General features: G+C 46.4%; 1 protein-coding gene across 7 annotated transcripts in view; it reads right to left on the bottom strand.

The window, feature by feature from the left end:
• The window catches only part of DAAM2 (dishevelled associated activator of morphogenesis 2), a 118,393-nt gene that overhangs the window by 34,388 nt on the left and 70,804 nt on the right, over nt 1-13,201 (bottom strand). For all 7 annotated transcript variants that reach the window (XM_042938654.1, XM_042938655.1, XM_042938653.1 and 4 more), the window contains exons 4-10: nt 10,330-10,404; nt 9,534-9,628; nt 6,342-6,675; nt 5,367-5,477; nt 4,070-4,173; nt 2,891-2,957; nt 1,297-1,414 (exon numbers count right to left, since the gene is read on the bottom strand). In XM_042938654.1, the coding sequence (XP_042794588.1) occupies nt 1,297-1,414; nt 2,891-2,957; nt 4,070-4,173; nt 5,367-5,477; nt 6,342-6,675; nt 9,534-9,628; nt 10,330-10,404 (904 nt within the window). The remainder of the gene's footprint in view (nt 1-1,296; nt 1,415-2,890; nt 2,958-4,069; nt 4,174-5,366; nt 5,478-6,341; nt 6,676-9,533; nt 9,629-10,329; nt 10,405-13,201) is intronic.

Below are 13,201 nucleotides of genomic sequence, written 5' to 3'. Positions count from 1 at the left end.
CCACCAAGGGAGATCAACCAGCATGATCCTGACCTCAAAGTCAAACCACAAGCTTACGAGGTAGAAGGTCATGTCTGCAAAGCCCCATTTGGAGGCAAAAGAGACCCTCTGCATTGCCCATGGAACACCACACACAAAAACTCGTGAGGAGAAGTTGGGTTTCTCAGGGACTTCCTATGTCTTCCACAAAGATCTCTTGACTGAGCTTTGGACAATGGATAGCTCCCTGGTCTAGGCCACTGTGGTCATTTTCCTTTCCATCACTTCACTGCCACAGGAATTGCAAAGTGGTATAGTTTTATATTGGCCTTTCACCCAGGAAAGCAGGGTAAAGCCAGGTCACTGGCTCAGAGAAGTAGAACATGTTTCATCTAAAGCCATGACCCCAAAGAAACAAAAATTCTGTCATATGCACAGACTCACCCAGCCTCAAGTTCATACACCGTGGATCGGATATAATAATGTACACTCCTTAAATCATTTTGAGGCTTAAATCATTTCTGGCACACCGTGCCAGAGAACCTCGCATCACACATGGCCCAGAGGTGGCACATAGTAAGCTGTAGGTATTGCCACCATCACCATGAATACCAATGCCAGCATCATCAGCACTGAAGAGTCAGCCTAGATCATGAAGTTTGGCCATGCTAGCCTTCCAAATATCCAATTTTGTGAAGAGCTTCAATACCAAATGGTACAGTTATAGCTCATTTCAAATTTCATGCTGGGGTGGCTATTAGTGATTATGTGTGATTTATGAAGTCACTGTGCACCCCTGGATCTTAAGAGCTTAGCATCTGCTAAGCTTAGATGCTGACATTTGATATTTGTAAAGAGAAGCAGGGACAAGTGTGGTAAAGTGGAGCTCACCACGCCTAGATGCAGGAGCTGATAAAACCCTGAAAACAGGCATGCTCAGTGTATATCTGTGTTACTCCCCCAACCACAAAACTTCTTTTTTGGAGCTCCCAAAAAGGACTGACCGCTCACCTGCCGTTAGCTAACAGCCAGAGCTATTTGATTTTGCAATGATCAAGCTACTGCTTGCTAGACCAGGACATTAGCATTGCTCAGGGCCAAGACCCCAGCATCTCCCCTGGGTGACAGAGGATGTCCTGACCTCAAAGAGGGAGGCAAGAGAAAGGGCCTGAGTCCTGTGGCCAAGGCTCCCAGGGGCATGTGCGGAGGGAGACCCAGGCAGACTCACCAAGCCAAGGAGGTCCTGACACCCTGTCTCAACCTGTCCCCGGCCAAGGCTCAGGCCGGCTGAGGAAGTGGCAAGTGTGAGCTACTCACAGGGCATCTGCAGGCAGTGGTGCAGGACAGACAGCAAGCAGGGATAGGCCTCCGTGTGCTTTAGCTTCTTGTGGATCAGCTCGAACATTTGGGAAGCACTCTTGGTGTCGATGTGAACCTGAGGGAGTAGAGGGAACAGTGAATGGGGAGGGGGCAAGCAGCAGAAGAGGGGAGAAAACCCTGCTTCTATCCACTGCACCCCATTCCCCAGGACAATGCTCCTTCTTCTGCTTCTGGCCCAGGCTTAAAAAGAGAGGCATAGAGAGGTGCCTGGGTGGCTCAGGTGTCCAACTCTTGATTTTGGCTCAAGTCATGATCTCACGGTTCACGGGTTCAAGCCCCCTGTCAGACTCTGTGCTGGTAGCATGGAGCCTACTTGGGATTGTCCCCCCCTCCGCTCCCCCTCTCTCAAAAATAAATAAACTTAAAAAAAATAGAGAGACTGGGGTACCTGGGTGTCTCAGTTGGTTAAGTGTCCCACTTTGGCTCAGGTCACGATCTCGTGGTTTATGAGTTCGAGCCCTGTGTCAGGCTCTGTGCTGACAGCTCAGAGCCTGGAGCCTGCTTCGGATTCTATGTCTCCCTCTCTCTCTGCCCACTCATGCTCTCTCTCTCTCTCTTTCTCAAAAATAAATAAATATTAAAGAGAGAGAGAGAGAGAGAGAGAGAGAGAGAGAGAGAGAGGGGCTCAGAGAAAAGGAGGAGGAAGATGTCCTAATTATATGAAGCAGGATTTCTCAACCTCAGCACTATTGGCATCTTGAACCGGATCATTCTTTGTTGTAGGGAGCTGTCCTGTTCCCTGTAGGCTGTTCTGCAACATTCTTGGCCAAAACCTATCAAATGCCAGTGGCATCCACCTCACACCAGTCGCGATAACGAAAAATGTCTCCAGACGTTGCCAATGTCCACAGGGGGAGGAGGGAGCAAAGTCACTCCTGGCTGAGAACTATTAGTTAAACTAAGAGAAATGGGCATACACAACTCAAGAACCATGTAGAATAGCTGCACACAACTGGGGTTCAGACCCAAGATCTACCCTCTCACTGTGTGGCAGCAGGCAAGCTAATCTCAGTCTGCTTATCTGTGAATCAGGGCTTTTGTGACAATATAACGGGATGGGGCCTGGTGACTGCTGCACCACCAGAAGTAGGTTTCTATTTGGGTAGAGCTTTTCTAATACATTATTTAAGCAGCCAAACTGTGTGTTTTCAGGATTACTGAGGCCTAAATAAAAAGTCAATTTGGTTAGTGAAGCATGATCTGGTTAGTGATGGGGAAAGGTGACTCAGGGAAGTTGCTGGAAGGCAGGGAGAAAAGTCCAGGAGAGGCATTTGAGACTAATCATGCGTAGGAACTGGCTCTCTTTCCTTTGGGGGTTGCGATCTCCCAGCAGGGGAGATGCCCCACCAGGTGAGGCCCCACAGAGCCAACACACTGCTGGGCTCCAGAAGTAGGACTTGGCCATGGGGGCCACTCACCAGGGAAGCCAGCCAACACTGGACCTATCACAGCACAGGATCCAGAGAAGATGCTTGTGGGGTCATCTGGGACCCCCCACCCTGCAGTCACCCCATTTCTTCAGGCTCCTCACCATGTCAAACCTCCTGGCTAGCTCCAAGTCATCCTCATTCCGGACCATCTCGAAGAAGTCTAAATGCCTAGATAGGATGGAGGGATAGAGAGACTAGATATTACCTCCATGACATCCCTGGTTGAGGGTTAAGTCCCACTGAGCCCCCAACCAAGTAAATCTGAAAGCTTCATTCAGTGAGGACAAGGAAAAACCAGACGGAAGCCACCTTTCTGTAGGCCAACACTCTCCTCTTTAATAGAATCCCATGTCCCTTCCTTAGGGAGGCCAGCCCAGGGTCCCATTAGCCTAGGATCAATCTTTCTCAGTTTGGGCACTATTGACATCTGTGGCTAGATTATCCTTGGTTGTGGGAAGCTTATTTGTGAGATGTAGAACGTTCAACAGCATTTCTGATCTCTACCCCCTAGATGCCAGTAGCAGCCCTCACCTTCAAAAATGTCTCCAGGCATAGCCAAATGTCCTCTGGGAGTAAAATTGCCCCCAGGCAAGGACCACTGCCCTGCCATCACCAGGGTTCTAATACTGTCCCCATGACAGCTCTCAAAGCCAAACTCTCTCATTTTCTACCCCAACCACTCCCTAACTCCAATTCAAAAGGATCTATCCTGTTTCCCTTAAGACCCAGGACAACAAAATAGTCTATATCAATGGGACAGAACCAGAGGGGACAGAGTTCACTGGGAACATATAGGAATTTAATTGCACCCTTTCATCAACAAGGACCTTTATCTGGACTTTTATTTGGGCTGGGGCATTTCCTTGCTAAGCAGGAGTGCTCTACAGGATGTTTAGCACTCCTGGTTTCCAACAGCCAATACCAGTTAGTATCTCCCAACCAGCCAGTCTTAAAACCAAAGAACACCCCCACGTTTCCAAATGCCCCCTGGGAGGGAGGTACTGCCATGGTTGAGGACTACTGGGTTCACCTGCCTATAACATCAGAGCTGAGAAAGAGGGTCAGCAAAGAGAGGAGGCAGGGACACAGGATCTGGGACAAGGAGGTGGGATTGCTATCCACCTCCCCCCCCCCCCCGGCCACAGAGCTGATTCTGCATTGATACTGGGTATGGCAGGTGGTCTCCAGTGGGAAGGGCAGCCTCCTTGAAAGTCCTGATCATCCCCAACTGAGGTACTGTTCCCATACATCTGCAGTGGGGACAGGTGGCTGAGCCTTACTTGTCCAGGATGGCATTCTCGTGCTGCCGGAGTTTGTCAATCACAGGCTGGATTCCCAGCATCAGGAACTCGTACCGTAGATGTAGGCGGAACTCCAGATTATCCTGGGGGTCCCCAAGGGAGGAACAGACTCATCAGCTTGTGGCTCTTCCACAAGAGTCCCCAGTGGCCCCCTCATCACTACTCCAGTCATCATCCCACACCACCTGCAACAACCCATCTGGAACTACTTCTAGTCCCAGAGTTTCAAGAAAGGGCGGGAGGAGACACCTTTGACCTTGTTATTTACTCCCATTAGGTTTCCTGATTCACTTCTGTAAGTCTCTTACCAATTTTCTCAGCCTTTGGCATCAAAGAGCATCACTGTAGAGTGATGTAGAATATAAACTTTGACATCAGATAAATCTTGGTTTAAATCCCTGCTCTGACACTCACTAGTTTTGTGACTTTGGGAGAGCCTTAGTTTCCTCATCTTTAAAATGGGAATGATACTACTTACCTACAGGGGTGATATTCATTAAAAATTACCTAATGAAGTATGGTCACCAACTAATCAGAACAAATGTTAGTCATAACAGCTAGTATTGACCAAGGTGATATCAGCATCTTAGGGACAGATTATTCCCCCAACCCACCTCACCTAACTCAGCTCATCAGGACTGGATGCAAGAAAAGCATGCTAGCAAAAAAGAGGGAAAAGTAGAGATCATTAAGTTGCCCCTTTTTGTCCTTCAACAAACTGACTTTGATCAGGGTATCTGATCCCCTTAGCATTTGGGGAGTTCACCTGCTTTTCAAGGTCTTCTTCAACTGTTGCTGTTTTTATGGCCTGAGAACCCCATTCTGACCCCAAAGGAAGGAAAATCAGGAGCCATACCCCCTAAAAGAAGGTGCCAGAGGGCATGACAAGCCAACTCGGAAATGAGTCCAGAAGTAGGTCTTTAGAAAGCTCTAGAAAGAAGAACCAACACTTGCCCTCCTTCCATAAATGAGAAGCCAGCATCAGCCAGCCAAGCTTGAGGTTTGTCCAGACTACACATAATACATGATGTTACCCATGGAAGAATCTCCCCAAGAACCCTTCATGACAGTAAGGTACATGACAAGCTATTCTTTCTCAGCCCCAAGTGAAGGAGGCAAGAGTTGATAAAGATAATCTAAAGACGATGCTGATAGTAGAAACCACACCAACCAGCGGTCTTGGCCCCTTTTCTCTGCCACTTCTCCAGGAGGCACTTGCACATACTACCCCGGGATCCAGAAAGTCCACAAACAGTAAGGGCAAGAGATGCCTCACCTCTCCAGCTCCAGCATTGAGGACAGCGTTGATGAAGGACATGATGGCTGTTTTCAGATTCACTTCATCCCGGTACCGGCCCAAACTTCGGTCTAGCTCATTCAGCAGTGTCTGGATGGAAAGGCAGGACCGAAGAGGAAAGGCAGGCTCAGGATCTTACAGGTCCTGCCTCTGCATGTGCGCCCCCGCCATTCTAGCTGCCTAGCATACCCCCTACACTCTCTCTACCCCATCTATCCAGCTTACCTCGGACCTTCCCAAAAGCTCAGCTTTTCCAAGAACCATCCTTTGCCTCTCCACACCTCTGTCTCAGTTCTGCCTTGCCTCCTCTCTACTCACCTCCGTGGCTTAGTTTATTTTGTGGGGGCAGTGCCGAAGTGCTGCCTTGGCACTTTACAGCTGTTTACAGCTCTAGCTGTTTATGGTTCATAAATCTTCCTGCCCAGCTTCTTGACAGCACGGACACTGCCTTTTACCTCTTCGGCATCTTCTGCAAAAGGTCAGGGCCCACTTTCTGCACAGAGTAGGTGCTTAAAAATGTTTGATGACAGAATAAACAAATAGCCTATACTGGTAGATAAACCATGGAGTTTGTACTACAGATCTGACATTTCAGATCTGTTGATACTGAGTCTACATAAGACACTTTATACTTACTATCTCATTACTTTTCTGGGGCAGGCCAGGGAGAAGAAAAAAGCACGGCATGAGCTTCTAGCACTCTTCCTGGGGTGCCCACAGTAAGCACTGGCCGAGGCAGAGGACCTAAAATCTTAGCCCCCGCAACTGCATTCGGTTCAACTTTGATGAGCCCCTATGATTAGCCAGGCACGGGGCTCAGAGATGTAGAGCCACAGACCCATAGTCCAGCCTCAAAGAACCCACGGTCCAGTGAAGAATCCATTTTCTCAGCCAAACCTGTATCTCTTAAGGGCCCTTAAGTCTTTCTAAGGAAGCCCCCACTAGGGCCCTCACCTGAAAGCGTGTCCGCTCAGCTGCATACACCTGGTAGTGTAGCATGGCCTGAAGCACCTTCTTGTGGCCTCCGGGCACCAAGCACACAGCACCCAGGATCTCCAGCACGGCCACCTTGGTCTTGCTGTTCTCTGTGCGCAGGCTCTGTGCAATGGTGCTGATGGCCTCCGGCTGCGCCAGCACATGTGCCCGCCCCTGGGAGTTGTTCATCAGAGCCTTGATGCAACCGATGAGGGAGGTGTGGATGCGACTTTCACAAGTAGCGTGATCCATGCTCCGGAGGAAATTCAGCAGACAAGTCAAACCCTCCAGTTCAATGAAGCGTGTCACAAACCTGTCCAGGCCAGAGCCATCAGCACAACCGATATCCTGAATTTGCATATTATTCTGTAACATTTGCCAATAGTTACCCTGTTACCTGCGACCACTGTGTCGTACCTACAGTAGCCACTTGGCTCATTTATAGAGTTTTCCTAAAGCACTGAAATCCTATCACCCTCACAGCAGACTCATGCCTTATTTGCACCTTAAATACCATGAATTTGCAGGTCATTAACTGACAGTTGCATAGCTACGATGGGGTATACGTGAAGGGAATGACCGTAGTAATTATCACTGTAATTATCATGGCTGTTAAACCTGAAAATTCATCTCCAGTGAGGATGGGAATTAACACAAATACAGTCAGAAGACAAAGAGGACTTCCAGATGGGGGCGGGTGGGGGATGCATCAGAGTCACTGAGTCACAGGACCGAGGCTAAGAAAGGTGCTCTTCAAGAGATCCTTAAGAAAATAGCTAAGTTATCTTGAATGGTAACAGAAAGCATTAAAAACCATTTAGTTCAGGGGTTCTTAACCTGGAGTCTGTGTTCTCCTAAGGGGTCTATGGCTAACATGCAGGGATCTATGAACTTGGATGGAGAAAAAAAAAAGTTAGACTTTTATTTTTGGTAACCTCTATGTGAAATGTACCATTTCCTTTGCTGATGAATGTAGGCAATACACTGTGGTTATTATCAGAATGTGACTTTGTCACTCAAAGAAATCAGCTATTTTCATATCAAATTATAATTGTTATAAGTATCAGCCCTTCAAAATTATGGTAGCTGCTAGTTCTTGCTCTTTAAGGCATAAAGCAGCACATATATTGCTATCTCACAAATGTTTAATATTTGGTTAACTGTGTTTCCATTTAATTGGTTTATTTTTAATCTTATCTATTTTTATCTACTTTATTATTTAAACACATCATTCTGATAAGCAGTCATTAGGTTTCATCCAGTGCCAGAGCCATTCGTGGCACACGTGTGCACACGCACACATACACAAGAGGCTTTGAACACTTGATTTAGTGGAAGAATAATGATCTAAGGAAAAGTCATAAATGGAACTGAGGGAGACGTTTTATCTAATTAATATGTTTGATCCCAAGTGTATTTGTTGTACTTCCATATTATTATATAGATATGCCTACAAAATAGAATATACTCTCAAAATAAGTTGTTAAAATGGGTATATTTGTTTCTATTATATGTTTTCTGTATACCACAGAATTTCCACCATGACTGTAACTTAATCAGAATTTTATTAAAGGAAAGAAAAATAAATCGAAGTGGAAGACAAACCTGGAAGCCTTCTCTCAACCCCTCTCCTTCCCGATGTCCTCATCCTTCCTGCGTCCCCTTCCCATACCAGCCTCCCACCCACACCTGAGCAGCCAGAAAGATTAAGGCACTCCCATTCTCCTGAGGCTTTAGTTTCAGGCTCCGGAAGTAGGAAGCTCAGCCCAGACCACTCACTCACTCACTCACTCACTCACTCACTCACTCAGGCAGACCCACTGGTAAACATTTAACAACTGGCTCTCTGAAGAAGGAAGAAAAGGCCCGATTGTAGTGTCTTCCAATTTCCATGGTATAAATACTGCTAGCATAGCTGATTTCAAAGATATCAATGTGACATCTTTGAATGTGGAGTTGGGAAGTTGGAAAGAGATGCCTGCCTTCCAAGAGATGTTTATTGTGCCGTTGACCCTTGAATAACATGGGTTTGAACAGTATAGGTCCACTTCTATGGGAATTTTTTTCAACAAACACAGTACAATACTATAAATGTATTTTCCTTAAGATATTCTTAACATTTTCTTCTCTCTAGCTTACCTTATTATAAGAATACTGTATATAATACATATAACTTATAAATATGTGTTGATCAACTGTTTGTGTTATTGGTAAGGCTGCTGGTCAATGGTAGACTGTTAGTAGTTGAGTTTGGTGAGAGTCAAAGTTATATATATGTGGATTTTTGACTGTGTGGGAGTCAGCGCCCCTAACACCTGCCTTGTTCAGGGTCAACAATATTTCCACCATGCTTATACAATGGGTGTAAACTCAAGAGTATATATGACAGTAAACAGCATACATAAAACTAAACTGTAGTAAGATCACTGGGTAATTAGAGAGTAATAAGTTTCAAATACTTAATTACTTTTGTTTTTGATATTATTTATTTAGTTTTAAGTTTATATGTTATATTCTAACTATAGTTACGTTTAACAAACAGCTTGCAAAACTGCTGAAAATTTAACAGCTCCCACAAGCAGGTGCAATCCAGCTCCCAGGCACAAAGAGAATCTATGGCTCTTTGCCCACTTTGGACCTTTACACAGTGTGGTCCTGGAAAGGGGAAGGGTCCTTCTTCTTAGCATTTGAGAAATCATTCCCTTTTCCTGGACTGTATCACACCTCCTCTACATGGCGGATTCTTGTCCACAGACACCACGTCTCCCCCTAGGCTGGGGCACTCATTCACAGAGCTCTTTCTTCTACACCTTGTCCATAAGGCCACCACCCTATGTCCCATTCTGTTTTTCCAAGACAAAAAAGCACCTGCCCTAAGTTTCTGCTCAGATAGCTCTTCAGGACCTAAGTTTTATGTCACATTCACATGCTCTTTGCCCTGGCTCCCTGCATGCCCGTCCTCTGGCAGCTTCCCAGCTCCTCAGAGGGAGGAAGAGTGGGAGGTTGCAAGTACAGCTGAGTGGGAGGAACTCTAGGCGATGCCCAGGGGTGGAGCCTATAAGGGGACTGAGTTGGGAGCAGAGCATTGGGTGAAGCTTCAGGAAATTGAGGGGAACCACCAAGGGAAGGGAACCACCAAAGTAAGTAGGAAGAGGAAACACAATGGGTCACCTCATGGGCTGTGTCCGGAGAGCCGTCTTCAGGTCTTCCACAACTTGGTTCCTCATCTCTGTCTCCTCCTCATCAAAAGCGTACAGACTCTGCATCTGAGGTAGGTGGAAGGGGGCAGAGGTCCTGCTGGGCTGCCTGAGCCCCAGCTCCCTGAACCACCCCACCCCCCCACACCCAGGTGTGACACAGGAGCCACCCTCGCCTCAGGAAGGGCAGGGCCTCCAGGAATGGTTCCTTCACTAAGAACACCAAATTCTGAGAAGAGCCAAGCTCCAGTCCTAGACGTCACTTTCCTCATCTGTGAAATAGGGAGAATTATTGGCTCAGCTTGTTTCCCAAGACTGTGTGAAATACAAATGGTTAATAGATGTTTTTGTTTTAATGTTTATTTATTTTTAAAGAAAGAGAGAGAGAGAGAGAGACAGAGAGACAGAGCAGGGAGTGGGGGAGAGAGAGAGAATCCCAAGCAGGCTCTGTGCTGTTAGCACAGAGCCTGATGTGGGGCTCGATCTCACAAACCATGAGATCATGACCTGAGCTGAAACCAAGAGTCATGCACTTAACCGACTGAGCCATCCTGGCACCCTGGTTAATGGGTGTTTAAATGGTTGGGGGACTCTAGAGTCACACAAGAGAGGGAGGGATTATGATAAAATCTCGGGAATAACTGGAAAGCTGCTGATCCTCACTGAGTGGGGTGTGAAGTGCAGGGACAAAACTGGGAAGATCACTCTCCACCATAGCTTTTCCGGGGGGGGGGGGGGGGGTCCAGGGCAAGGGAGGAGCCATTGCTCACCGCAGCCATGGAGTTGATGCGGTCGATGTAATAGTCCGGCCAGCTGGTCGCCAGCTTGTTGGGGTCCTCCTGTTCCTGGAACAAGAAGAAAGACTGTCTGACCAACTGGCAAGACAGGCCCATGGCCTGAGTTCCTGAGTTTCATTCCCTGTCAGCAGATTCATTTTTCAGTGCCACCTAGATGCGGAGAAGTTTGAGGAAGTTACAAAATCTCTCCAGGCTTCCATTTCTTCCTTGGTAGAGTGTAGATAATGAACACTGAATGGACTGACCAGCCAAAGACATGGGCATAAACCACAAACCACATAGGTGTATATACTTTCAATGAACACTATGTGTGTGTGTGTGTGTGTGTGTGTGTATTACATACATATATTACATATGTATTACATATGTATTATATACATATACATAATTAAAAATACATTCTTTTTTTCTTATATTGGTTCTCTTTTTAAATTTGATCTTTTTATTTTTTTAACATTTATTTATTTTTGAGAGACAGAGCATGAGCAGGGGAGGGGCAGAGAAAGAGGGAGACACAGAATCCAAAGCAGGCTCCAGGTTCTGAGCTGTCAGCACAGAGCCCAACGTGGGGCTCAAACTCATGAACCATGAGATCATGACCTGAGCCAAAGTCAGACGCTTAACCAACTGAGCCACCCATGTGCCCCTATGTCTTTTTAATAAAATATAATTTTATGTCTGTTGAACCGAATAAAAATCTGTGCTTATAGCTTGTACATCTGGGTTTTCAAATTTTACTGTTCTAATAAGATCATTCTTACTATATTTTACAAAAGTATTGGTTTGTGACAGTTTGGAAATTTAAAAACTTGGTCTTTCTCTGAGATCATTGGAGAAGCACAGATACAAAGCATTTGGTGCAGTGCCTGGCACATGATAGGTGCTAAGTAAATAGCAAGTTTAGGAAAAGAAGGAAAGAGGTTTCCAAGGCCCTGGGTTTGGGAGAGACTCAGGAAGGGTCAGTGTAGCTGTGAGGCAGAACCCAGGGCAGAGGCCTTTGGCCCAGCCCTCAGGTTCCAAGGGAAAGCCTCAACTCCTCCCCAAGGATGGGCAAGAACAATGAAAGCTAAATAAATATTAATGCTCATTGAAAATCTAGCCCTCTCCTCTAGCCAAAGAATCTGCTTCTGGGCATTACACACACCCTGCTCCTTCCTATCCCCATCCCATTTGGACGTTCCCCCTCACCTGCCTTCTGCTAATTTCTTGCTTTCAAATCTGCACCAACACTTACCTCCTCCTCCAAAACCTCTCTGATATACCACCTGTCTGCCCGATGACCTGGACTTTACCCTGCATCCTCAGCTACATCTACTCGGGCTTTACAATTTTCTCTCCTAAAATCCAAGTTACAGACCAGTGAGAAAGCTGCCTTGATTTGGTCTTTGTGACTTCACATGGCTATGTGTTAACTCTTCATGCCTGAAGCCCCCAAATTCTATCTTCTGACCTTGGGGAGGGGATCACAGAAACAAAAATAAATGTACCATAAAAACATACTTTCTTGCCTTTGCCAGCTCATCATGTAACCCTTCCATATGCATTAAATGAACACCTACTACATGCCAATCACTGTACTGAGCCCTTAAAGTACTGAGCAAAATGTCAATCCCTGCCCTCCATACGTTGGTCTAGTGCCAGAGGCAGAGTGATAAATGCTCTATGGTAGAACTGTCTATAGTGGGTCGTGGAAACCCAGGTTGGGGACATCTAACACAGAAGGCTCATCAAGGGGACTCTAAAAGGACAGAGTTATTAAAGATTACTAAACCTAGGGCAGGTGGGGAGGGTCTTACAGACAGAGGAAGTGTCACTTCAGGGGTGTGTGAAAGTGTGGGGGAAGATTACTTGTAATTTGGTTTGGAAGGTAGAACAAGAGGTCCTTACATTTTGGTAATTTTTTTTTTTTTTATTTCAGGCGTGTAAGAGATCAACTGACAGGAACTTCACGGTAAATCAATTTGGAGAGTGGAGAAGCACCAGACATGATTAGCTACTCCCGAAGTTAATTTTCTCCTCCATCCCTCCTTCCCTCCCATGACTTGAGCTTTTTTTAAGACCTTCTTTCTCACAATGAGATTCCTGGACACAGCGTATGGTATTGTCCAGGTGCCTAATAAATGTGCATCAAGTATACCAGACTGCTGTGTGCACAGCCTCTACATCTTGCCACAGGCTCTTGGACTCCAGCCAGTCTGGATTTTAGCAATGGTGCAACCACTGGCCATAACTGGCTGGGACCTTTGGGCAAGTCCACTGCCTCCCTAGGCTGTCCCTTCTTCATACGCAGCCTCCCTAGGCTGTCCTTTCTTCATATGCAGAAGAAAGGACTAGACTGAATTGTTTCTGAGCTCCTTTCAATTCCAGAATGGTGTAGCATTCTAATTCCTCCAATTTTATAAGGTCATGGAGCCTCAGATGGGACAAATAACCTGGGAAAGAGGATAAGAGCCATGAACAAATGGGCTTAGGGAACATGAAGGGGCAATGGCTCAGAACTGCCCACCTGCCTCTCTTCTCCCAGGAGGGAGCAGGTCTGTGCTTCAGGCACAGGAATAACTGGGTCCTAACTCCCAAATTCCTATACTCTGACATCAAAGGAACAACTGCAAGTCTGAAAAATGGGAGGGTGGAGGGGAGATGAAGAAGATGGGCCAAGAAAAACAGAATGAAAGAAAAAGACTAAAATAAAAAGGGGGCAAGAGGGATAGAGAGAGAAAGAGATGAGCAAGAGAGAGAAATGGAGGAAGACCAAGAGAGAAAAAAGCACCACTGCTGGGAAGCAGAGGGGAGGAGATAAGAGCTAAAGAAGCCAGACTGGAGCCTGGCACTCCTTACTCAGGAG

This window comes from Panthera leo, chromosome B2 (genome assembly GCF_018350215.1).
Source record: "Panthera leo isolate Ple1 chromosome B2, P.leo_Ple1_pat1.1, whole genome shotgun sequence".
NCBI classification, from domain to species: domain Eukaryota; kingdom Metazoa; phylum Chordata; class Mammalia; order Carnivora; family Felidae; genus Panthera; species Panthera leo.
Note: the sequence above shows the minus strand (reverse complement) of the source record. Positions and strands in the feature narration are given on the sequence as shown.